Source organism: Semicossyphus pulcher, unplaced genomic scaffold (assembly GCF_022749685.1).
Source record: "Semicossyphus pulcher isolate SPU_LCO1_2020_fin unplaced genomic scaffold, fSemPul1.0.p SCAF_1, whole genome shotgun sequence".
Taxonomy (NCBI): domain Eukaryota; kingdom Metazoa; phylum Chordata; class Actinopteri; order Labriformes; family Labridae; genus Semicossyphus; species Semicossyphus pulcher.
In genome coordinates, this window is record NW_027211603.1 from 7,633,199 (window position 1) to 7,658,070 (window position 24,872).

The window sequence follows — 24,872 nt, forward strand, 5'->3', positions numbered from 1 at the left end:
CTATCCTTTAATTAATTAATGTTCTAAACAAATACAAGCTTGATCAAGATCAAGATCAAGAAATCTTTATTATCCCCCAAGGGCCAAATTCTTGTGCAGCCAGCAGATGTACATTTAGTGCAACAATAAATACATAAAATGGAGCACAAAACAATACAAATAACTAACATTTTAAATAACATAGAACCATTTAAAAGTCGGATGACAGCAGGGACAAATTCGTTTTTCTTTACACAATTAAGTTGGACAGAGCCACCATGCTGAACCCTAACGTGAGGTATCCGAGTTTGTTCGCGTATAACTGTGTGCACTTTTTCTCTGAAAGCATCTCGTTGCAGCACAAAGGTTAGAGGTCAAAAGCGTGCAGCAGCTGTGTGGCCGTGGTCCTCTTGAAACACGCACACACAGAAGCTTTATGGGCCTGGAGTCAGCAATCCATCTCAATAAGCGGCGGCTAACCCAGGGGGCCCACTGTGAGCCCCCCACGGCGAGGTTAACCCTCGCCACACTGTCGAGCCAGACCATCACATTAGTGTCAGCCCCACTAAAAGATCAATACACCCGTGAATCACTCTTTGGCGAAGTCAAACAACAGGCTTTCTGAGTTTAACTCGAAATGCACAATTTCTGCCAGAATTCAAATTTAATTTATTTTATTCTGAGTTAGTGAATAAAACTTTAAGCAAAGTGCAGTTTCAATGTCATGTGAGATTTTTTAAACATAAAAGATGCCAAGATTAACAAATCCTTGTTTGTCGCGTATTGTCCATATTTCAAACCTTTAATGTCATCCAGATGTTTGTTGCTATATTATACGTTTATAAGAGAGGCTGTATGATTCTTGATGAAGAGCAACATTTGGCGGTTTGCCCTTTTTTCTGTACCAAATAACTATTGCCCAAAAGTTAAGAGGCGTCTAAGTGTTACTTCCTGTTTAACGAAACATGAGCTTTTGTTTGGAAAATCTAGGTATTTGATTGTTGTCTGCTTTTCTGAGAAGCGCTCACCGCTCATTGTGCTCCTGATAGACCAGCCTCGACTTCTCCAGGAGGTATTTCTCCACATATGCTCTGAAAAAGAAAGTGAAATTAAACTGTTAGCCGCAAAAGCTGATTTTTTTTTTTAGGACTATGAAAGCATCTCTGGTTCCTTACCCTCTCACAGTGCCGCTCTCCTGGTAGTTCACCTGAATGAATTTGCCAAAGCGACTTGAGTTGTTATTGTGGGCTGTCTTCGCATTCCCAAAAGCCTGCAGGGGAAAAAGAGGAATAGGTGGTAAGATGAAAACAGACACACATGGAAGAATAAAAGCCACGTATTGCATATCTTACACACAGGTTTGTGCCAGACGTTTGAGGTCAACTTCTGAGTCAACTAGGTGTTTATAATTTGTTTGTAGGTCAAGCAAACAGAAACTTTGGTCTTGTGCCAAACATTGTCTTGAAACAGTGTCAGCTGGGATGGCGCAGAGAGCGAGCCTTTCCTCTTACATAGTTTCAAACAGCGTCAGTGCAAGACAAATTAAAAACATGGTTTGAGGATGTATCCAAATCAAAGTCAAACAAATTGCCAAAATGAGGATGAGGGAAGTGAGGCCAGCAGGCCTGATGGAAAAAAGCTCCTCAGTGAGTAATGGGATCCATGTGGCCGTGTGGAACATGTGTAGTGGTTTTGCTTTAATAAGACGCTCCAGTATTTCCCCTCACGGCTCTGTTTATGTTGTATGGCTGCCTGGAGGGGAAGTCGTTTCTCGCCCTATATAAACCCTGCAGTTATTTGTAGCTTCGCCGCAAGTAAACAAATTCCTCAGTGAATCACTTAGAGCTGCTCCGAGCCTTGCATCTTTGGAATCAGGAAAACACCCCTCTTTGACCCCACCCTTTACAAGTGCCACTCAGTAACAGAAAGCATGCTAGCAGAGGGCTAATTCCAAGCTAATAGACAACTTTCTAGGGATTTGCTAATGTACACATTTTCAGCCAGAACTGCAAGGAGTCAGTCGTCCCAAAATTCCTCTATACTATCAAAGACATCATCGCGTTTTGTTTCAGGGTGGTCAATGACTGATAAGCAGTGCTGCTGCAATGCAACACAGAAGAAAACACAAGGACATGGTTCTCTTTTCCAGCCACAAACTACAGTTCAAAGCTTCCTTGGGCAAAGCAGCAAGCCAAAAGTGTTAAGACAGCTGACTCATGGTTCGCAGTGTGGTTCAATTAAATTTGCATCGCCAAACATAAAGGGCATGTAGGGTTACAAGAGTTAAAAGACGTGTGTTTATAATTTGCCCAATGGTTAAATAAATCAGAATAAATATTTAGTAGAAAACAAGAGAACGTGAACTCCTTGAATCAGATCAGCACTCATTTCCCAAAAGCATCTTAAAGGGAAGTGTTAGCATGTTTAAACCTGGCTCTAAATATTATGGGGTCAAATGTCTAAGAGGTACTAAAAATGTTGGTATTAGTCTTGAACATCACCTAAGCAAGCAGCCAGGAAACATATTGTAATGGTTGCAATGTAATCCTTGTAGGAGATCAGATCAAAGCATAGCCACCTGAAGGGTTTGTTTTTTACAGACAGGCTGATATTGGTATTTTAAAAGGGGGGTTATAACACTAATTTCAAGCTTCATATTTCACTCTGTGATACCTGTGGAGTAGCTAAGCATAATTTACAGTTTACAGTTTTTTCTCACACTGGTGCTCTGTGCAGGCCCTCATACAGCCTCTGCCTGAAACGACTCAGTCAGCTCTGTCCCTTTAAGAAACCCCGCCCCTACAAGCCTGCTTTCTTCTGATTGGCCAGCTCTCCGAAGCCTGAAAAAACTGTGTGAAACCTGGCGTTCACAGCTTGGGGATTACTCCAACGTACTTTTACCTACAGATTTGAAACTTCACCCACGTTTAGTCTGGACATCAAACATTGTAACATTATATATATGTCTTAAAATGTCACACAGCATAATACCCCCTCTTTAAGTGTTTAATAACATTACAGAAAGGATCCCTAAAGATACAGACATCCCCCCAGAAATATCGCATTGAAACTCTACTAGCATAATCACCCAATCATACTATTGAGTTGCTTTTAGGAATCAGGGCCCAGGACAGCTTGTGAGGCTTTGGTCTGTCTTCTACAGACGGAGCTTGGCTCAAACAACTGGATCACAGCAATGAACTCACACTCCATATATGACTCACCAAGCTGAACCAAATCATTAAAATGGGCAGACAGTGTGGAAAAACATATTCAACTCTGCTGTCTGGACAAAGAAAGAGCACACAAGGCCAAACTGAGGAACAGTGACGATATCCCTTCACATCCAGATATGTGGTTTTAAAATGTGGAGCCGCATGCATTTCATATTCCCAGACGAGCCGCTAATCTGTTCACCAACCCATTTGTCTGTGAACCGGCTAACCTGCCTGGTTCAGGAAGTCGAGGTCAGACGAGGACAAATTACCATCAGTGTCCATGAGTAGTAAGAACTTCCTGATTGGACAGCCAATAAAAACCAAGCACTGAAGCCCTCATAACAACAACCAGCTCACAGACATGCTGAGGAACTCGGGTCAGACGAGTCAGATATTGAACTTTCAGTGTTGTTATTAAACTGCTTGACATTTAACAGTTTTTGTTGGGCCAGCAGGAAGCAGGATGTGGAACAACGAGAATACCGAGACCTGATTTATGTTGAGGCACTGCGGATCCGTCCACCTGGCCTGTGTAAAATGGATAAATAGTCAAAGAAGACATTTTTTAAGCTGAAAGTTTGTGTTCTTTATAAACTTGGCTCGCTCCACATCAACTGCAATAAAACAGAAATGTCACCACAGAAGGAACGATGTGTCATACGCGGCCTCTGGAGCAGATGGAGGTTCTGGCCAACAAGCAAGAAAGTTTTAATCAACATGAAATTTATAAGTGCTTAAAAAATAAATCTGAATAAGTGACTTGATAGCAGCGTTGGAGCACTTGAGATTGGTCTTGTCCCGAGACCTTTTTCAAACCTCTTTTTGAAGGACTCGGTCTGGACTGCATGTTTTCACTCAATGTTCCCTCAAGTTCCCGCAAGGATTTCACTTACATGTGCATTTATACCATCATTACTTTTACTGCATAAAAAACTGCAAGCTATCTAATTTAGTAAACAAATAGTATATCGAGGATTTTAGATAATGCAGTGTTAGCTTGAGGGCAGATTGAGGGGACAGGGCAGGTGACAAATTGTTGTTGCATTCGTGCTTTCGATGAACATTCATGAGACGTCCCACAAAATGCTATGTAGCTAATATATAAATACACTTATGTTACATCAACGTCAGCTAATGTAAGCATCGATGTAAACGCAACTGGTCTGGACTTGATTGATAGAGTCTTGACCTGTCTGGGTCTTGACAGGGTCTCAATTCCTGAAAGTCTTGTCTTGGTGTCGATACACTCTGGTGTTGGCCGTGACTTGGTCTTGGTGTAGGTCAGGGGTGGCCAACCCTGCTCCTTGAGGGCTACCTTCCTGCATGTTTAAGGTTTCTCCGCACTCTAACACACCTGATTTGAATGATCTGCTCGTTATCAACCAACTGAAGTGTCTCAGGGGATTGGTAACATTCGAATCAGGTGTGTTAGGGTGCGGAGAAACCTAAAACATGCAGGAAGGTAGCTCTCCAGGAGCAGGGTTGGCCAGCCCTGGTGTAGGTGGTCGGGACAACATTTCCCTAGACAGAGACCATAACATCTATCAAATGTTCCTCACAACATCATTAATCAACCATTAATGCATGTTTGTTTGAAGGCAAGACATCAAACGATCCGCGTCATAAGACAAATATGTAATAAAAGAGGTCAATATTTTCATCTATATTACCAAAGATAAACCTGAATGCAAAGCAGCTGCAAGATAGGCTGTGCTTTCAGTTACTTTTTCATAACTGCTGGAATGATTTCCTTTCACTCTTGCTCTTTCCACCTCCACACAACCCACAACAATGCTAATTCGCTCTTGCCTCTTCTCCGATGGGAGTTGTCAAAAGTTATTCCGGGAAATCTAAGTCACTAACTCAAGAAGACAGGGAAGGTCGAGGTAAAGTGGGAAGACATGATAACATTTCAAACATGTTACAGTGGAAGAGTATCATATGCTGGATGTTTCCCCCTTTCAAATGGTCCTAAAGACTCGAAGGGACACCAGAGCTGAAACTGTTTATACAGACATGATTCGCACCACTTGAGTTACTCCAGCAGGTCAACAACATTATTCTTGGCTTCGGACCACAGGCTGAGCCAAAGCCGACCAATGACAGAGTTGAGATTGTGCCAGTGTGTTCTGGGTGTAATGTGTCCGTCTATGGGCTCGGTCAAAGTCGTTCAGAGGAGCACAGACGGAGGATCCCACAAGGCTGATGTTAGGTTTAAAGTAAAGTGCTCTTTTGGCCCTCATGTCAACAACCGTACAGTTCTATCTACTGCTGTGGTCACTTTGATAAATCCTCTTAATTAGACGCTTTCTGTTGTGGCCTTTGAAATCAGGCGACTTTAATGATATAGGAAAGTAAACGTTTGGAAAGGGTAGTGACCGTTCCAAGCACTGTCATGTCAGTTTAAAATTTATATCTCTCTAATGTCACAGTTCCTATCCTTCGTATCCAAGGAACCCAAACAACCTTGACAGATGAGCTCAAGTACAACTTCATCTGCACTAACTGTGCTACCTATGGAGTTGCAAAAATGGGAGAAGGCACTGGTTCTGGATGTTTGTTCCTCCATGTTGGTTCATACCCAAGAGCCTCAGCTGCCAATGCTACAGAAGAAGCTAGTCGGAGAAGCTACTCACAACGGTTGGGAATTTAAAACATTGTCGGTGCAGTTGGAAAGAAAACCCAACACCAACATACCTGTTCCATTCTTCAAAAATAACTCGTCAAATTAGAACTTTAAACTAATTTATTGAATGTTTCCTGTAGAAATGCACCTTGGGAGTTGTAGGTTCCTTTTCCCTCTCTAAAGGTTTTATTTACTCTTCATAAGGACCACACATCATCCAAAGATGTCTTTTCCTAGATATTGGTCAGCCAGTCCAAACTAAAATGTCTCATCAATTATCGTACAAAGACTTAAGAGGATATAGCAAACTAACTGGTGAAAACTTCTCTAATGCCACTATGAGGTAGACATTTGTAGGTTTAAGGAAACTATCAAAAACTGTTGGATGCTTAACAATGAAATTTGGTGCAGCCATTCATTGTTCCCCGAGGATGAATTTACACAAATTTAGTGATCAACTGACTTTACCTCCTGTGTCATAACAAGGCCAACTTTTAAACTGGTTTATGACAAAATACTGATCGTGCTAACCCTTACCCTAGCTTACAACCCGAGCTGAACATAAGCCTGTTAACATTTTCATTTAAAGAATGTTAGCTGATATTAGCGTTAAGCTCAACCCGCTGCTGTGCCTAATTACAGCTTCACACAGCTGCTCCACCTCAAGTTTATTTTGTGCTCAAAAGTGGAAAACAACAAGCTCACGAATGTTCGTTGCTTCTTTTCCACAGAGAAGAAAAGCCTCGTAAAGGTTTTAATGCTAACTGTTAAACCTGTATACTTCCTATCTCAAACACGTTATAGGGCCCTGTTTTGACAGAAGCATCCGCTGCCAGAGCCCACATCCCACCGTGCTTTCACTCTGACTATGACTGCAGATCCCCCCTATGATTAAACAACCGCAGTGACCACAGTCCACTCCGGCCAGCACGACCTTAGGTGTGAGTTTACAAGGAGGCATGGTTACGAATTAGCCTCTGGAGAGCATTATCTGCCCACACAAGCTGTGACATAACCATGATACACTTTGGGCAGAGTCACTCTTTCTTTCACTCTATTGTTGACTTCCTGTGGTGGATGAGTAGGTCCGGTAATAGGCTGGGAAAAGGATATGAATCAAAGGTTAAATGAGCAATGCCTCGTTGAGTAGCTATCTTATCACACAGATGCCCCGTAGCTACAGTCAGAGAAGGAATGTAAAATATTAAGTGACACTTTCCTAAATTAATTTGCAGTCAGTGACTCAGAAGAATGCTGTTTTTATCTCATGGCCCATTTAAGTTAAGTAACTTTGAAATTCAGACAAAGCATTTCACTGTGTAGTTCGTGACCGTGCCGTCACATGACCTCTAAACACAACCCGGCATGGAAATTCATTTGTAACCCCTAAGCAATTAATGACTCACTAAAACATAATCCCTTTGTGTGTTAAATCAAGCAGGCTTTTGTCTGCACTTTCCCTCCGAGCGCCTGGCGTGACCTCTCCATCCGTTTCAAACACTCCCTGCAGACTCGACTCCGGACAACAGTCTGCTTTCCTGTTTTCACTCTCCTCCACTCTCTCCTTAAGAAGCTGCTAATGGAGTCATCCTCATATGATTAAAGGCCATGTGTCTCTGCTTCACACTGCACGGGTCAGAGCATACAAGGGGAGAGAAAGACCTAATTATCTCACCGCAGACAGAGGCATTAATAGAATCTGACCTGATTGCCTTTGTGTTAGGCGGCGCCGGAAGGCTAATTAATTTCTTAGAAGTGAAATGTAGTATTTCACTTTTTTTCCCCCCATAGAGATCCCTGTACATTTCTACTGCTATACTGGTCATGTACTCATCTCATGTAGTTATTTTTAACAAGATGGGTTTCATGAGGTATATCGACCAATCTAAAGTCTTTATTCTGTTTTCACAAAATTGCAATTTTCAACAATCTTTTGGCGAGAAATGTTGTGCAGTTCAACTCTAACACATGACTTGGTAAAAATATACACGAACAGTCAAAGTTTGGACACTTTCCCATCCACTTGTATGAGAAAATGTGTCCAAACTTTTGACTGGTAGTGTATATATGTGTACTCATTTGTTTTGATGCATAAAATAGGATTAGTGTGTTGTAGATCGCAGTATATTAATAACCAATAAACAGCCAGCTGTGATACAGGCGGTTAAAAAACTGAAACTGAGTGAATTATAACACCTGAACACCAAGTGTTGTAATGTAGAGTCCGCAAAGTAGCCTCAACATCTTATCCATAGAGCCATGCTACGAGCTAAGCCAAAACCTACATTAGATAAATTAACACTTTTATTTTCAAAATGATTAATTAAACAATAACTATTTTATACTGGATGGAGAATATTTCATTTACCTTTATGGTTCATGTCTAATAGGCTTTGTTTGTATAGATTAACTTAAGTGTGACCAGTCAAGGTTTTTGAAGGCCGTCTGGAGTAAGCTAAAGGCTAGTGGGTTAGCTAACTCTCTGCTGGATGTCATTAGCCTTAATAGCTATTATCAATTCAATTTAATTGGATTTGTACAAAGTATTTACTGATAACTGAAATATGAGATCTATTTGTTAGGAAATTCATATTATAGAAAGCTAGTAGATAGTGAGCTAAATCAGCTAGACGCTTTATTAGCTAACTAACAAAACTAAGCTAGTTAGCCAAATAAGTTTCCATCTGTAAAACTAAATATTAATATACAGTAGATTTACAGACTATAGAAGAGCTATGGAATTGCTGATTATTTTAATGATAAAAAGGATTTAAATACATTTAAGTCTGTAGATTAAAGGAACCACGATGATAACAACACACTGTGGATAAAGAAAAGTAGCCTACATCTGTTAACGGCACTGTAAGAGATACGAATCACGTCTGTACACCTTTGCAAAGTGTTCATGCAACACATGAACCACCTGGTTAAATATGAAAATGTGATTCAGGCTTTTGAGTAAGTGTTTGGATCTAAGCTTCGTTCATGAGATCAAGCTTTTTGTAACAGTGCACTACATTCTACTGTCAGGGAAGCTGTCCTTAATATTTCTCAGGGGCTCACCATCACTCTGCGTCACAAACCCCTGGGAGCAGATCTGATGGTCCGGTGAAATGTGCAATACAGACGTCATCATCCTCTGAGAAGAGGCAACAGGCGTGAATAAACTGCCACAAACAAGAAAAGGCTTGTTTGTTTGGGATTTTGACAACTGCTGTGCCCAAGAAAATCACAGCTTTTGCTTAAAAACTATAAAAACATTTTTAATGTGAACACTAACGTACGCGACATTTCTTTTACTGCAGCCTGAATGAGAAAAGAAGCTGAAACCTCTGAAATCAATGAAATCTTGTTTTTGTGCAACATCACGAACAGTTTTTACCAATATTACACTTAGACTCAGACTACAGAAGCTGCTTTGTGTCAGACAGCCGTGCAAAGAGGACAAGAGGTTTTTGCGAATGGCATTTCCATAAATAGCACCTCATATGAGAAAGCTCTTGGTTAAACAAGGTATTTATTTTTTAAACATAAACACTTTAAAAACATATGTTAATTGTTCATGGTGATAGTATGATAGATAGATGGTGATGTTTTGGGATATAACAATGTAAGGGCCTGTGTCCACTGTCACTGTGGCACACAGCACTCACAGCACTCTCAGTTGAAAATAGTTCGACTTTTGGAACCCCGTTGCGATTGTCCATGTCTCTTCCCCCTCACCGACCAATCAACATCAAGAAGGGGCGTGTATTCTGATATCAACTTTGTCAACAACAATGGTGAAGAGAAGCTAATCCTTTCGTTTTGTCAAGGGTACAATTTCCATGTGTAGAGCTGCTGCTAATGCCAGGACACGATTCCTTTCTATCTTTGTTATGTTTCTCTGTAAAATGTACCTGAATAAAAGCAAATATTAAGCATACACAGCAGTTTAAAACAGACTCAACGGTCACCATCAAGGGAAGCTGAAGTTCCGTCAGACAACATTCGTAACCTAGCAACAGTAACCTCTGGTGAAAGGAGCCCTGAAATTGAGGTTGTTGGAGCTGCCAGCGCAAGAAACGCTGTTAGTAGACACAGGCCCTAAAGGTTGTTGACACAGGACAAGTTTGATAAACATTTAGGATAGAGTTACAGTGAGAAATATGTCATAATAGCACTTAAAAAACGATCCTGTTAAAACAACATATATTTTAATAAATTGGAACAAAGCGATGATGGCTGTTTTCCCTGTTTACGGTGTTAATGCTAAGCTGTGCTCACAGGCTAATAGCTTATTTTTATAAGGGCAGATATGGGAGAGGTAAGGATCATTTAGGCGTGTGTCCTAAAACAGGACCTTGGCAGCGCCCACAACTTACTGTTGCTGCACTTAGTTGCTAGGTTACGAAAGTCGTCTGGCAGCAGTTCAGCCTTCCTTGGTAGTTTTAAATTGCTCTGTAAGCTCAAAATTTGCTTTTATTCAAGGAAATTTTACAAAATAAACTTCAAAACAATGTAAAGGAATCATGTCCCGGCGTTAGCAGCAGCTCTACACGTGGAAATTGTACCCTTGACAAAATTAAAGGATTAGCTTCTCCTCCTCCATTGTTGTTGACAAAGTTGATATCAGAAGTCTTGACTTTGACTGGTCGGTGAGGGAGAACTGATGCTGACGAGCGTTGTGGTGTTCCAAGAGTTGAAATATTTACAACTAAGAGCGCTGTGAGAGCAGAGACAAACAACAGCTGACTATGACAGCATTTTTGCACTAAGGATGATAGACTATTGATTTTGTATAGAAAACAGCCGCTGTAAGTGGACGCAGATCCTTAGGCTTATATTCCATCAAAAATCAAGAAGGCTTATTACAAGAAATGTAAAACGATTCCATGATGTTCAAAAATCACTTGAACTCGGCAGACAAGTGCAATGAGAAAGAGAACAAGAAAACTGTAACGAGAAAAAGCAGCAGGCTTTTGATCAGAGCGGTGCTTGACTAAAGTATTTTGGCTCCATCAGAAAGTCCTCTTGATTTAGTCAGAGGGAAGTGAGCATTAGTCACAGGGATGGAGATGAAAGCCAGGCGTAATAGAAAAATAATCACGGATCTCCAGGACTCCTGAGCTATCAGAGACATCTCTCATATAACATAAACCTCCGAGTTAAGAACGATGAGTGGAGAAAAAAAGCCGCATTCCTGGGGTACAAAGGCTGACTTTGAACAAGCTTGAAATTAGTGATTCATTTCCCATGCTATTCTATCATTTGTAGAGCTGGATATGAAACCTGCAGGGAGACAGTTTTCTTATCCTCAGGCTGTGTAAGTTCTCCATCATCGTACTGTGTTTGCGAAGAATGACCGTATTTGTCAGGAAATTGTGGGAGAGAGCAATGACAACAAACAATGGGATACTGTAGGGTCCCCACTTTAACTGGTAATCATCTGAAAGGTACAGAAATATTTAAGCCAGGATAATCGTATCCTACGTAAGGCTAAAGAGAAGATGTTAACATTTGCAATAATAACTGTCAGCAGGAGTTAAACGTTGAGAACCAGAGAAAATTCAGTGTATCCAGCAGGGAACAGAACAGAGGGAAGCACTTTCCAGGAACTCAGACACAAGCCTTATTTGTTGTTTGAGTTAAGCGTTGGATTTTGCAAAGAATTCATGAGCCCAGGGGAAGGAAAATGTTCTCAACCCTCAGTGAAACACTGCGGACAGACAATTGGAGTCGTGTATTCTTTCCTGCCAGCAATTAAACGAGAATTAAACTGTCTTCCAGCACAATAAAACACATGAAAATGAGATGCCTGTATATTGTTGACATAAATGTGCTTAAATACTTTAATAGGGTCAGGACTGAGCGACTCAGATCTGATCCAAACTCGTCCTCATTGTAGGAGAAAACTCAAGAAAACACTGTATTTGTTACGAATGGGCATTTTCAGCAGACACAAGGCACATACAGTAAATACAAAAAGTACAAATGTTCAATTATTAGACAAAAGCTTGTAAATCTTCTTCCGAGAGTAAATAGAGTCTCAGAGGGTATAAATGAGTGTTTAAATATATAATAGGAGGGCAGTAACAATCCTACAGGATGGATTCTGCAGAGTTTCCTGTGCAGCGCCAGTTATTCTGCTGCAGACATTAACCACTGTGTTGACCATATTTCACTGTTTGACCTTTAGACTGTGTAAGAAGTGGCTTCGCCATCATGACGTCACCTGCTGGTTTGTGGACAGCCATGTTCAATCCTTGACTTTGGCATTTAGACGGTCGCCTGTTGGTTTTTAGGAGCCAGAAGTGACCGTATTTGGACAAGAGGTAGAGATGGAGAGAAGTGAGGGGTCAGAAAACACTAACTTATCAGAACTATATTGTCTATGCCTGGGCTAATTTATTAGCTGGCTAATTAGCAAAGATAACCACAGCTTTTCCAACAGAATGAGATTCTATTTGTGGTGCTAGCTTCTTTTAATCAGGCTTTAAATGCAAAGAGAATTTGTTGAATGTAGCACACTTGCTGAAATAACTAAATAATTAAGATTTAAACGGTTGAGTTATATAAAAATCCACCCTTGTACAGTTGTCACAAATCAAGAAATTGGTTATAGAGACTTAAACTGTTTTTGTACCAGGCTGTAAACCTGCTGTTAAGTTGGGCTGTTTAATATGGGGCCTAATGGGGATTGACTCGCCTTAGGAGCCAGCCTCTAGTTGCCTCCAAAGGAACTGCAGTTTTTGGCACTTCTGCGTCTGCGTCACTTCCCAGCCTCAGAAGTTGCTGCTTGTTTTTTTCTAAAGAGAACACAGTAATAAAAAAACAAAGATAGAACAGTTTGATGATGGTCCTGTCATCCGCCAACTAAGACAGATAGAAAATCCTGCTGATTGGCCAAAGGAAGGCCTGCCTCAGCTTGTGGGTGGCAGCATGTTGACTTGTTTTCTTCAGTGGTGAGTAAGCACACTAAGCTGCTCAGTCATTCCTTATCTAAAATAAAGATGTGTTTGCATGTGTGTGTATGTGGTCGAACTTCCTCTGACTGCCTCCCTCTGGCATCTGATCCCGGATTTATTTATGTTCCTTCTGATTTCACACTTTCTCTCACACATCACAGATACCAGTGGACAAACAAACACAGCAGAGACTTCTGGTAGCTCCTCTGTTTCGCAGGAAGAAACCGACCCACGTCTTTATATTAGTTCCAGCAACTAAGTGTAACTTATTACTCCTGTGGGAAGAGTTTCGTATGTTCAAAAACACACTTGAGACTACAGTGACTCGACTGTGGACTGCTCAGCATGGACAGAGAGGAGAACAAGCAGAACAGAAACGTAATGAAAGATCCAAAGCTCCAGAAACGAAACAGGAAGAGAGTGAGACAGAGATTGAGACAGAGAGTGAGACAGAGAGCAGACGAGCCCCTCAGAGAACTTTTTTTCAAACATTTTCAAACACAGCGATGGATTCATTCATCTTTTACTTATCTTCTGCAGCTGCTTCTTCCCTGTGAGTTCTACTGATACAAATTTACATAACTAGCATGATTTATGAACAACTTTTAAAGGTGTTTTATAGACAATCAATCTTTAAAATAAAGTGCACATGTATTGACATTTTAATTCAATTCTGAAGTGAAAAAAGTGACTAACAGCGCTTTAGAGAAACTGAAACTAACAGGGTGCTAAGCTGCTTTAAAGGTTTCAGTTTCGTTCTCTTGGCCGCCCCCTAGTGTCTTTCCTTTTTAGACTGTTTGCCTTCATCTGAGCGTCCAATTTGTTTCTTTGGATTGTTGAAGTTGTATCTGTAGTCATCCATTTTTTCTTTGTTTGTTCAGCCATAGTAGATTACTGTTTACTCGCAACACTTGCAGAGACCGGAAAAGCAGTCGCTTAGCTCCGCCTACCCTCTCTGGCAGACCAACCACTGCTGGCTGATGGAAAACGCGTCACTAACTGGGCGCCACTCTTGCAGTGGATTATGGGTATAATTTAATGTAATTAGAAGCAGCAAGGTGTGCTAAAAAGCGTTCCCAGCACACAAACAAAGCCAATAAAAGAGACAATATCTGAATCTGAAAGGCAGTGATAAAGGTTTATTAATGATTCATGTATTCAGCTCTGTGTTTCAGTCCAACTCGGTCTGGATTATTAGCATGCTGCTGCTGTGGGGAGATATGCGGCTCAGCTACATTTGAAGGTTAGTCCTTTTTGTTTTATAATTCCCGTTGGCACCGAGTTCCCCCCCTGCCAGCACACACACCAACACACAAACACAAGCAGAGACACAGGACACAGACGCATCCATAAGTCACATGTGTGTTTGTGTGTGTGTGTGTGTGTGTGTGTGTGTGTGTGTGTGTGTGTGTGTGTGTGTGTGTGTGTGTGTGTGTGTGTGCATGTGTGTGCGCTCTGTCAAACACAGCTAAAATTAGAGATGTTGATGACTGGGCTCAGCTGTACGTGCGGCCACAAGCTGGGAGGTGACATTTCAACACAACTGGAAGCTGTAATGGGAAATGAAGCCTCACACTGGGCCTCTCCCAGTCCCACGAGCAAAAGATCCCAGAGGAAGCAGAAGCTGTCAACTACACGTTTGTATTTTCACCCTATTGTCACCATGGAGACGGGTTTATATCAGGCAATAGATTAACTGTTTCTTCTTTGATAGAAAATGTACAAGTTAATCAACTGATTAGCAGATTTTCCAAGAGCTACCTATTCTGATAATTGATTTATCTTTTGCAAGAGCCAAAAATTCAAATATACATATCTGAATTTGAATTTGAGTTTGAGGACATTATCTTGGACTTCCACAAATTAAAAGAGATATTTTTTCCTCTTGACTTGTTTCATGTCTATTTGTGCAGGGACAGGTCAAAGGCATGTCAAAGTCGAGCTGAAACGGTATTTCGAAAGTATCTAGCTTCCGTATCGTGACGTATTTCCGAGTGAAACAGGACGTGCAGGTGGACATATCATTAGAGGGATTTGATTTGATCCTTGAGAAGTGGGCGGAGACAGACGTTCTCCACAGCGCAGTAGCTAGCTAACTGACCGAGCGTTCTTGGTGCTCTGCGGCTAAATGTTGCAGATTGATTGGTTGAAATTGTTTGGTGCGAACTTACGTAAGCATGCGTGAAATTTAGATTTACCAGAAGAAAAAATGATCCGATTTTGATATAAGAATATGAAGAAATGGATTTTCTGTTGTTGTTTTTTTGCCTATATTGTCAAATAGGTGCACAATATTACCGAGGATGTGATCTAAAAGGATTCATTTCACCTCGACTTTAAGTAATGCCACACACAGCTGCATTGATTGCTTTTTTTCTCACGCCTGTGTCTACATGGGCCTTCATAAAACATAACTGAATGAATACATACATTTAGGACACAAACTGTAGGATTCAACAAGAATACAGACTAAACAGAACAAGGAGGATTTAAGTCCACAACCCCTCCAACATAAAACAGAACATTCATTATATTCTGCTTTTATAACACAAGAGAAGGTTTTAAATATCTTCCATATTGGACTTTTCTAAATGTATGTCTGGTGTTTCATTCTGCTGTTATTCATTTAGAATTGACTATTTTTCTTTAATAACCAAACTGTCTTTAAAGTTTATTACAACAAACCCAACTGCACATACAGAAAATGTATTCTCCTTGCTCCTATTCCAACATAAGATATCAGGTCAGCTAAGTACACGGGATGTGACCTAATCTGGTCTGTGACGCATAATCAGAGCAGATGTGTGACGTGCAGAAGTCATGAATACATCATGAATTTCTCCAGTGGATTTTTTTGTCTGTTTAGGAATGTTTACTCTGATTAACGGAGGTTTTTTATTCTGTCTGGCTTTTAAACCGATTATACTCAGATACTGCACCTGCCTCCTCCAGCTCAGGTGCGCATCCAACAAGGAGTGGACTATTTTGGGTCATTACATGGAACCAAAATCCCAAACTAGGGACATTTTGACAGCAGCTCTGTGTTTCTGCATTCCTCCAAAAAGAAGAGAAACCACATTCTTCCTCGGTGTAACGCGAAGACTGAGCTCACAGTCCTCCTCTGCTGTGTGAGGTGACTATTTGTAGCAGAGGCCCTCTCCTCTTCTGTGAACCGCAGCTGCCTTACAGGATTTATTTCAAACATTGTCAAGATGCCTTTGACGCAATGTCATTTCTCACACTGGCACACAGTGTTTGCTCTGTTCTGCAGTCATTCACCTCATTATTCCTGCTCCTTCTGTCATGTGACTGTTTCAAAGAAGAGAAACTGAACTTCTGACCCGGCGTTACATAAGAGCGCCCGGTCTCTGAAGTGTGAGAAAGGGGTTAACGTGGTTCCGAAGACGCAACATCCATAAAAACTCATTTCCTCAAAAACAGCACAACGTGTGGCAGAACAAACAAACAGGACCGGGGGGGGAGGAGGGAGGGGGCTCCTGTTTCGGCATCAACTTCACCAGGACACTCTGGGTAAACAATGGTGCAGTGTTTCCTCGTGGTAATGAGATGAGGTAAACGAGAGGCACCGCGAGGGAGGAACAAACGAGGAGGGAGACAGAGAGAGACTGAGAGGGAGAAAGAGGGATCAAATACGGAGGAGATGTAAAGAAAGGTAGAACACAGTTCAGAGAACATGAAGGTGCTTCCCACAGCAGAGAATCCTGTAATGAATCCAGGTAAATATAAAGTGTGACTCAGCTCTCTATTTATAATCTGGGCTTAGAAAGTAATAAAAAAATGTGTTCAGATTTTAATATTTTAGAAGAAGATATATTTTACTAACAGAACTCAATGGACATGCATTAACGGAGAGATGTCAGAGTGAGCGGGCTGCACATGGACTTGCTCTAGCGTGCTCAAGGACACCACAACAGTGCCCAGGAAAGGAGCTGGCACCTCTCCATGCTTGGTCCGTACCGGGACTTGAACCTGCCACCCTCCGGTTCCCAAGCCAGGTACCTAAAACTGAGGCACCGTCTACTCTCAGAAAGTCAAGAGAAATCATTTTTTCAAAGGCAAGCGAGGGAGGACATACAGTACACTGGGAGATTTTATCATTAAAAAGGAAGTGCGAACAAATCTTTAAAACTTTGTCTAAATGAACTTGAGAGAGAGAGAGTCGTAACATCGCAATGGCGGATCATGGAGCATATTGGACCTCCACTGACGCGACTCTCTCTCTACATTGCTCTGGATACTTTGTTCGGGGAGTAGGCGGGGCTGCTCCTCCGCTGCTCCTCCGCTGTCCTCATCTACGTCTGCAGCGCGCACCTGCTTTCAAACATCCTCATGAGGACAGTCCTTGTAACACATTGGGGCACAAAAGTGCACATTGACCTGATGCGGTCAGCCACATACGAGGTCTTGTTTACCAACATCTGGAGCTTGTACAGTGTTTGTGCCTTTATACTGTACTCCAGGCAACATCTGTACACAAAACATTTAACAGCAGCAACTTCACTTCGATTCATTTCAATGTTCAGTAAAACTTTAAATCAATAATTAATAAAGATCTGTTTTTCTTCTAAACTTTTTCTTTAAAGAGGAATGACCCAAATAGACACACACAATATTTCAGCTCTTATCCAACCCCCTTTATCTGGTAATAATAATAATGAAATAAAGTTCTCCACTGTCTATGAAGATTATTTGAAGTGGGAACACCATCAATCTGTTGTAGAAATTAATGTATGCATTAAGCTGCCACGATGGAGATGGTCTGTATAATAAAATGGTGAGTGAACAAAATGTGTCATTCTCTTAATCCCGCAGTGTCACATTTGTACTTCATACAGGTTTATATATCTGTACCGCCTGTGAAAGGTTTGATGATATCTGAGGCCGTATCATACTGTAGGGTTTGTCCTGAGCGCAGCACTCTGTATCTGTACCTGAACTTCACATTTCATCTCTTAAACGTCACTACCTGGATGAGATTATGTCGTCAGGAATCCATGACGAAAATCAGAAAAGGGCTTCCCCATACTTTAGGGAGATAATGCAAAGAAAAAAGGTTCAATTGCTTATTTAATTCAACCAAAATAAATCATCAAAACCACAAAGTTCTTCCACAATTTACTGACGTCTCAATAGAGAGATAAGAAAACAACCTTAATCCTCCCTTAATACTCATAGTCATAACCTTGGTACATCCAGCCCCTTGTAAAGAACAAAACCCATCCAGTCTTGTTAGGATGAGGAGGGTCAACAGGAAGCAGGCTGATTTAAACCCTCCACCAGCTTTCTGCAGTCGGGCCTTTTACAAGAACAGAAGGCTGAGCTGCTCGGCTCTGTTTTTGGTCATGAAACATCGTCGGTCATTCCTTCCACTCAGCCCACAGGCTCGCCTCAGAGCGTGTGAGTCACTGCACCGACTTAAAGAGGAACAAGACCTGATTGTTGAGACAAATATCAGACCGACCACAACACCCACGACAATAACCAGCAACATGAAGAGACTCAGAGGACATGAGACACAAAATCAATGATGACCTCTGAGGTCATTTGTTTTGCTCTTCTTTCCACTTTATAGAAAAGTTAACTGAAGGTTTGTTGGATGAAAAAAGGCATTTGAAAATTCTTCTTAACTTATTATGATACTATATTTATAATTAAATCTTTTGGTCCCTTTGGTCATATTTTAAGTAAAAATGCAAAACATTTTCTGGTTCTCGAATTCGAGGATTTGATCTTTGATTGTTGATGAATTCTGCGCTGTCTTTGTCGGTCAGACAACATAATAAGGACACAGAACATTTTCTCCAACCGATTACTCGTCCCTTTGCTTAAACGATTACTCGAGTGATCACTTTGTAGTTGTTGTTTTGTTTGTTTGTTTTTTCCCCCATGTGGTCCAGTCTACAAAAGTTGCCCAATGGAGTCAATGCAGAGACCCTCCCTTTCTTACCCGGTGATGTGTGGCTTAATCAGCAATGGAAAGTGAGACTGTCTGCTCGCCACATATAGCAGTTGTTGCCACCTGCAGGGACTTAAAGTGATGTCCTCCATGTCCCTCCAGTATTCACCCTGGACCATCTGATCCTGCTTCAGGTGACGAGCCTGCATCGATGGGGCGCTGTGGTGAGAATGTGCCACAAGGCGATTAGCCGCTCCCACGATGCGCTCTAGGTTAGGGACAGCCGTGAAAGCATCACTGATGGCCAGCTGGAGTGTGTGACCCAAGCAGCTGACCGACTCCTAGTGTTGCCATGCTAAGCTTTTTTTTAGCCGCCATCAGCCATGTTTCACCAGCAGCTTTTACCTTCACAGGTTTTTTAGCTACAGCCGGCTGCGTGTCGTTCCTTTGACATCACTGAATTTTCAATGTTGCCATGGGGATTATTTTAAAACACATAAAGCAACAAGCATGATCGCTTTTTAAATAACAATTACAGGCCTACGTGACACAGGGGACTTCCTGGGATAACATGTAGAACAGGACTACAAAAAGATTATCCATTAGATTTTTTCTGTCATCAATTGATTTATTTAACAAGTACTCGTTTACTCCACGATATAATGACCCAATCACCTGGCAGGTTAATAGATAAAGAAACAAAATGTAAGTTGCAGCCTTATCTATGGGAACATTTTAAAAGAAGTAGATTGGTAGCTTAACCAGCCTGGTGGTTAATATGATGACATAACACATGAATCACAACACACCCACAGCTAAGCTGTTCCAAATATACAGAGAGACAAAAACAAATGTTTGAGGAACATTTTGGACATCTGTACCGGTCAGCTGGCAGCAGGTATTTGCAGTTTCTATCCACAGACCCTCTGCAGCAAACATCCACACAAGCAGATGAAACCAGACGCCAACATGAGCCGGCTAACAGAGAGCTGACAGGACCACCAGGCCAGCATCACTCCTATTGATCCACACACACACACACACACACGCACACACACACAGTCTGGTCCCTCAGCTTGAATCTGAGCCAGCACACTGCAGCACTGCAGACATGGGTGTGTCCTAAAGGCCTCTTCATCAACACCTCCACATGTGCGGCTGATGTAATGACACTGAAGAATTAGAGCACATTAACTTTAATGTTAACTGATTGTTAAAAGGGGCGATTTGTCACATAATCTGTTTAATCATTTATAAAGTTTAACTACTGCATGAATACAGGTGTTAATGCTGTCATAGCGATGGTGATAGAGGCAGCATGGACAAGCATCTGAGGGAAACAGCTGCCTTTCATTCATAAGATACAGCTCCTTATAAGAGAGCATGTTTGAGAAGCTTGAAGCAGATTATTGTTGCATTAATGCGTCTAATATGATGTTAGCAATCATCAAAAGTTTGCCCATTTAAATCTCTGTAAATGGACTAATTGAAGCTGTGTGGGAGACACCAACGAAGAAGAAAAAGGGCGTTCTTCATGTTAAATCTGGTCGTTGTTTTAGTGCTTCACAGGGCACAGAGTAAAAAACAAGGGTGGGGAGATTTGTCTTGTCAGTTTCGGGTATAATGGTGACTAACTGGTCTTAAAAGAGATTTCATTGGCCGGCGGCAGCATTAGCGAGCCTCCACACTCTGATGATGTAATAACTTCCAATAAAATTCCTTCATGCCACTCGCTCTGCCCCGTGCCCTGCTCACTCTAAATGTTTATTTTAATGGCTGGGTGGGGATGATGTCAGGTTCAAGTGCGGAGAGGCGGTGCATGACATCAGAGTGAGTCAGTCACCAGCGGGGCTCTTTAAACTGTCACCAGGTTTCTTTTTCACATGAAATTCTGAGGAAACTGAGGAAACAGGATTAATATTCTTAAGTACACAGTGGTGGAGAGGTGTTTTTAAAGTGTGAGCCCCGGACTGGACTCCTCAGGCTTTTCATCTGCAGTCCAAAAGTACAAGCACAAGGCTGATCGTGAAAGTATACTAAGTTTCTATACTTAGCTTGTAGCATCAGTACAAAGCTTTTCTAATGTAATAACACTACTAACTGCAGCCCTTTTAAAAGCACAGTGCTAAATCAACATCAAGGATGTCTTTGGTTACATTTTTGATGATAGATTTATGATTGACGTCAAAATAAAATACCAAACTATTTCCTCATTCTTCAGCTTCTCAGAAGTGAGGATCTGCTGCTTCTTTTGTTTATTGTTATATTGCAAATTGAATATCTTGGATTCTGGACTGTTGGTCGGGCAAAACAAACAATTTGAAGATGTCAACTTAAGCAGTGAACATTTTACTGACTGAATAATTAAATTACTTATTTAAAAAGTCACTTATACAGAAAAAAAATCAACATGAGTGAGGAAAGTAGTCTACGCTTTTGCTCAGGTTAGAGAGATAATAACATCATAAAAAATTCTAGTATAAAATGGTAAAATAAAAAAGTTTTTTAAATTAAACTATAAGAACATAGACAAGAAAATGTATTTAAAGTTATAATCTGAAAGATCCCAGTTTCGTTCTCTTTGGCGGCACCTATGGTGATAAACGGTAATTGTGGGAGCACACTTCCCAGATATCCAGACAGTGCTGCATGTGTGACGTCCACGGTTGGCTCCGGTTGTAACTCTTGATTTTCCTCGCTGACGGTCGCTTTCCTTTTCAGACTGTTTGCCTTCATCTGAGCGTCGAGTTTGTTTCTTTTTCTTTGGATTTTCACTTATTTTTGAAGTTGTATCTGTAGTCATCCATCTTTTCTTTGTTTGTTCAGCCACAGTAGATTACTGTTTATACACAACACTTGCAGAGACCAGAAAAGCAGCCGCTTAGCTCCGCCTACCCTCTCTGGCAGACCAACCACTGCTGGCTGATGGAAAACGCGCAGAGAGCCAGTCTGTGATACTGCAAATGCATCAGGGGGCCATAGGCTCAATCACCATTGTGTTACCTCATTCGGCGATAGATAGTGACTTAACAGACATTTATTTATTAATTTATTTACATGAAAATCTTTGAGATTATCGCTTTAAATTCCAACATTAAATCACATTTGACCTTACTTCCCAATAAACTTTTAACTACAGCTGTGGAATAAACAATACATGATCTAAAATGAAGATAAATGTCAAAGGCAAACTCTGAACTAAATCAGCTGCTGATGCTTCAGAGTTTCACTGAATTACACTTCATGTACTTTGTTTAAAAGCAGAGAGAGGAGTCGTATCGTCAGCGTCGGAGCAGATTGGGTGGCATTCCTCTCAGCGCTGAGCTTTGAAGGTGCCTGAGGAGGTGAGTGACCCGAGTCAATTTGCCCTCCTGTATAGGACGTGTTTGACAAGCGCTGAGTAAATGTGCTCAGCCATTAGGAAAACAGGCCTATCTTTAAGAGCAAACACGGATCCCACTCACTCCAGAGGCCTGAGTCAATACGCTGATTCTCTGTGCCAGCAAGGCGCTTTGATAACCTGCTGCATGAAAACATCGTCTTTCAAAGAAACGCTGGGAAGCTGGGTAGAGGTATGAAGCAGCATGAAACTGAAATGTTCACATACAGTACAAATAACCCAACGTTTTACTGAATAAATGTCCTTTTTTTCTCTGTTTATTGCAGCCCTTATTTTCCCACATGTCAAACAATTGTGAGACAAAAACAGGAGGAAAGTTAAAGGTGCAGCCAAACCAAAAAACGACCAGGCTTCACAAAGTGTCTGCAGCAGAGGACGTGTTGAATGTGATCACTCGGGACAATTGCAGGTTACAAAGAAAAAGCATCTCCACATAAGCCCGCCTACACTTTGTGCTACACACACACACAGTTCTGTTTGTGTGTTTGTGTGTGTGCTGCTGAGTGTGGAGGTGTGCCATGAGGGATCACAGGGTGGATGTTCAGACTGGTGACAGCTTTCTGAGCTCTTTGGATTCTCACTGTGAGCGTGTTAGCATCTGTACGAGCAGAGAACCAGCAGCAGATTAACACACCGCAAAATGGAGAGTGTCAGTCTGTGTCGAGACTTACAAACTACTCATCATTCTACCAGTATAAATATTCATTTCATGCAAGATTGCTGCCTACAGGCAGAGAGTAATTGAGTAAAAGTTCCTCTCATCACTCGTCGACAGCAGACGCTCGCTGTGAAGCCAGAGAAGCAAAAACAGTCCAGACATCAGCAGCAGGAGAGGAAATGCAGGAAGTGCAGAGAGAAGCTTCCCAAATCTGGCCGCCATACAGTGAAGAGGAATGTAACAGAGAGGGGGAGAGAGGGGGGCGTACGATGTCCTGGAAAACATGGAGTCACGTCCCAAATCACAGTGTTCAGAGACGTGGAAAGTCAACTATATCTGATTCTGACACAGAAATTGATGCAGTCTTTTTACTCTTTTCTTTCTCACTGTAACACAACGCGGAAAAGTCCACAATTTCGTTTGAATTGGGGCGCAAAGCATCTCTGGATACGTTGGGCCACGAAGGATGCACCCGATGGATCCTTCGCGGCCGGGAAACGGAGGACGCATTTGTCGGCCGCATCTCAAGGCACCTTCGGATTGGGACAGCCTTCCACGCGCTTCTGTGACATAATCGGCTTTCAAATACGGCCTGAGAAGGCTGTAGCCCCTGGATTGGTCGTCCTCAGTCGATGGCTGGCGTGCTCCAGGATTGACGTGGACCCAGCGCATGTGATGCAACTCAAGTTTATTGTCGTTGTCAGCTAACAGGCTATTTTTTCTAGATTAAAAGTTTGCTCTTTAGACTCATTTAGAAGGTTGTACTCACACGCTGTGCTTGTAGATAATGGGTCTGGTTTGCACGTATCTATTTTTAGGGAAAAAGCGAGTGATATACACACCCTGCAGAGCCCTGCAATCACAGGCTGCAACATAACCCCATTGTCCTTTTGAATTATGACAATCATTATTCACCAGTGAAAGAGCAGGCAGAATGAAGAGGACAAGGAGAAGACAGGATTCACAGCTCCAAGCATGAAACACTGCAGGACAGAGAGGATTACTCTGTCACAGAAACATAAACCTCCCTCTCTCCAAGTATTTATAAGCTCAACAGTCCTCTTACACTAACAGAGCAAAGTTGGCGCTAATTGTTATTACAGATCAGTCACGGCGGCCGGGCCTCAGCTTCCCCACTTTCTCAAGTTAACACGGCGAGATGAACGCAGAGGACGAGAGCCGAGGAGGAAACACAAGACGGATCGATTACGTGTGGGGATAGCAGAACAGGTTCTGCTGAAGCTTCAGAAGGAAACTAAAAAGAAAGAGATACTTAAACAGGTTAAATTCATATTCATGATTGTGTCGTGCAGCTGAAAGGTTTGATGGTATATCAGGTTAAAAATCTAGAGCAGACTCGATGTAGGAATCAGGTCTGTTAGCATTCCTACTCTGCTATCTTCTTCATGACCTCACCGCAGATTCAAAATAGAGTTTCTCGGCCAGCTGACATTTCGCTTGTCTTAATAAGAGTGTAAATATCTGCTCTGGCTTTTGGATGTTAGCTCGAAGTGTAGAAACCGTCTATAAATAAATGTGACGTGTGTACCCGACACCGTCAGCACTGTTTGAGTTTAACTGCTCGTCAGCTTTGTTTGGAGATCATCCATTTATTTCTGTGATCACTGAGGAAAGCCAGAGAGGATGTAACAACACCTGTGAGGCTACAAACGGAGACAGGTCCTGGAGGAGAACTGGAATTCCTTCATGTGTTTTGTTGAATCTCAAAATGTCTGTTTTTCACAACTTTAACCTCAAAGAACTGATTTGTCTGGGAGGCAGTGGAAACTAAATGTGAACTTGGGTTGTCAAAATGTTCCATACTTTCACGATCCCACATGTTTAAAACAATCTCTGTTATTTTTAAACTCCCTAAAAGTGAAGCCAAACCCTCTCTATCGCCCCCTTCTGACTGGCTGCAGTATAGCTCATAAAGCCCGCCTCCTCCATGTTAACAGATGGGACATGAGTCAAAATATAAAATCAAAATACACGTTAAATAAATGTTTCTCAAACATGGTTTCTGTCTTTATAGTTAGTTTTCATCATGTTGATTTATGTCCAAGTGTTCATTTTTCTGACAAGTTTAGTGTAGTTATTTGATGCTGTAAAAAGGATGATTGACAG

The 24,872-nt window shown here is 41.6% G+C and overlaps 1 protein-coding gene across 1 annotated transcript in view; it reads right to left on the reverse strand.

The window, feature by feature from the left end:
• The window catches only part of myo9aa (myosin IXAa), a 131,157-nt gene that overhangs the window by 58,164 nt on the left and 48,121 nt on the right, over positions 1-24,872 (reverse strand). The window contains exons 3-4 of the mRNA XM_069667755.1: positions 1,155-1,249; positions 1,008-1,070 (exon numbers count right to left, since the gene is read on the reverse strand). Coding sequence (XP_069523856.1) covers positions 1,008-1,070; positions 1,155-1,249 — 158 coding nt within the window. The remainder of the gene's footprint in view (positions 1-1,007; positions 1,071-1,154; positions 1,250-24,872) is intronic.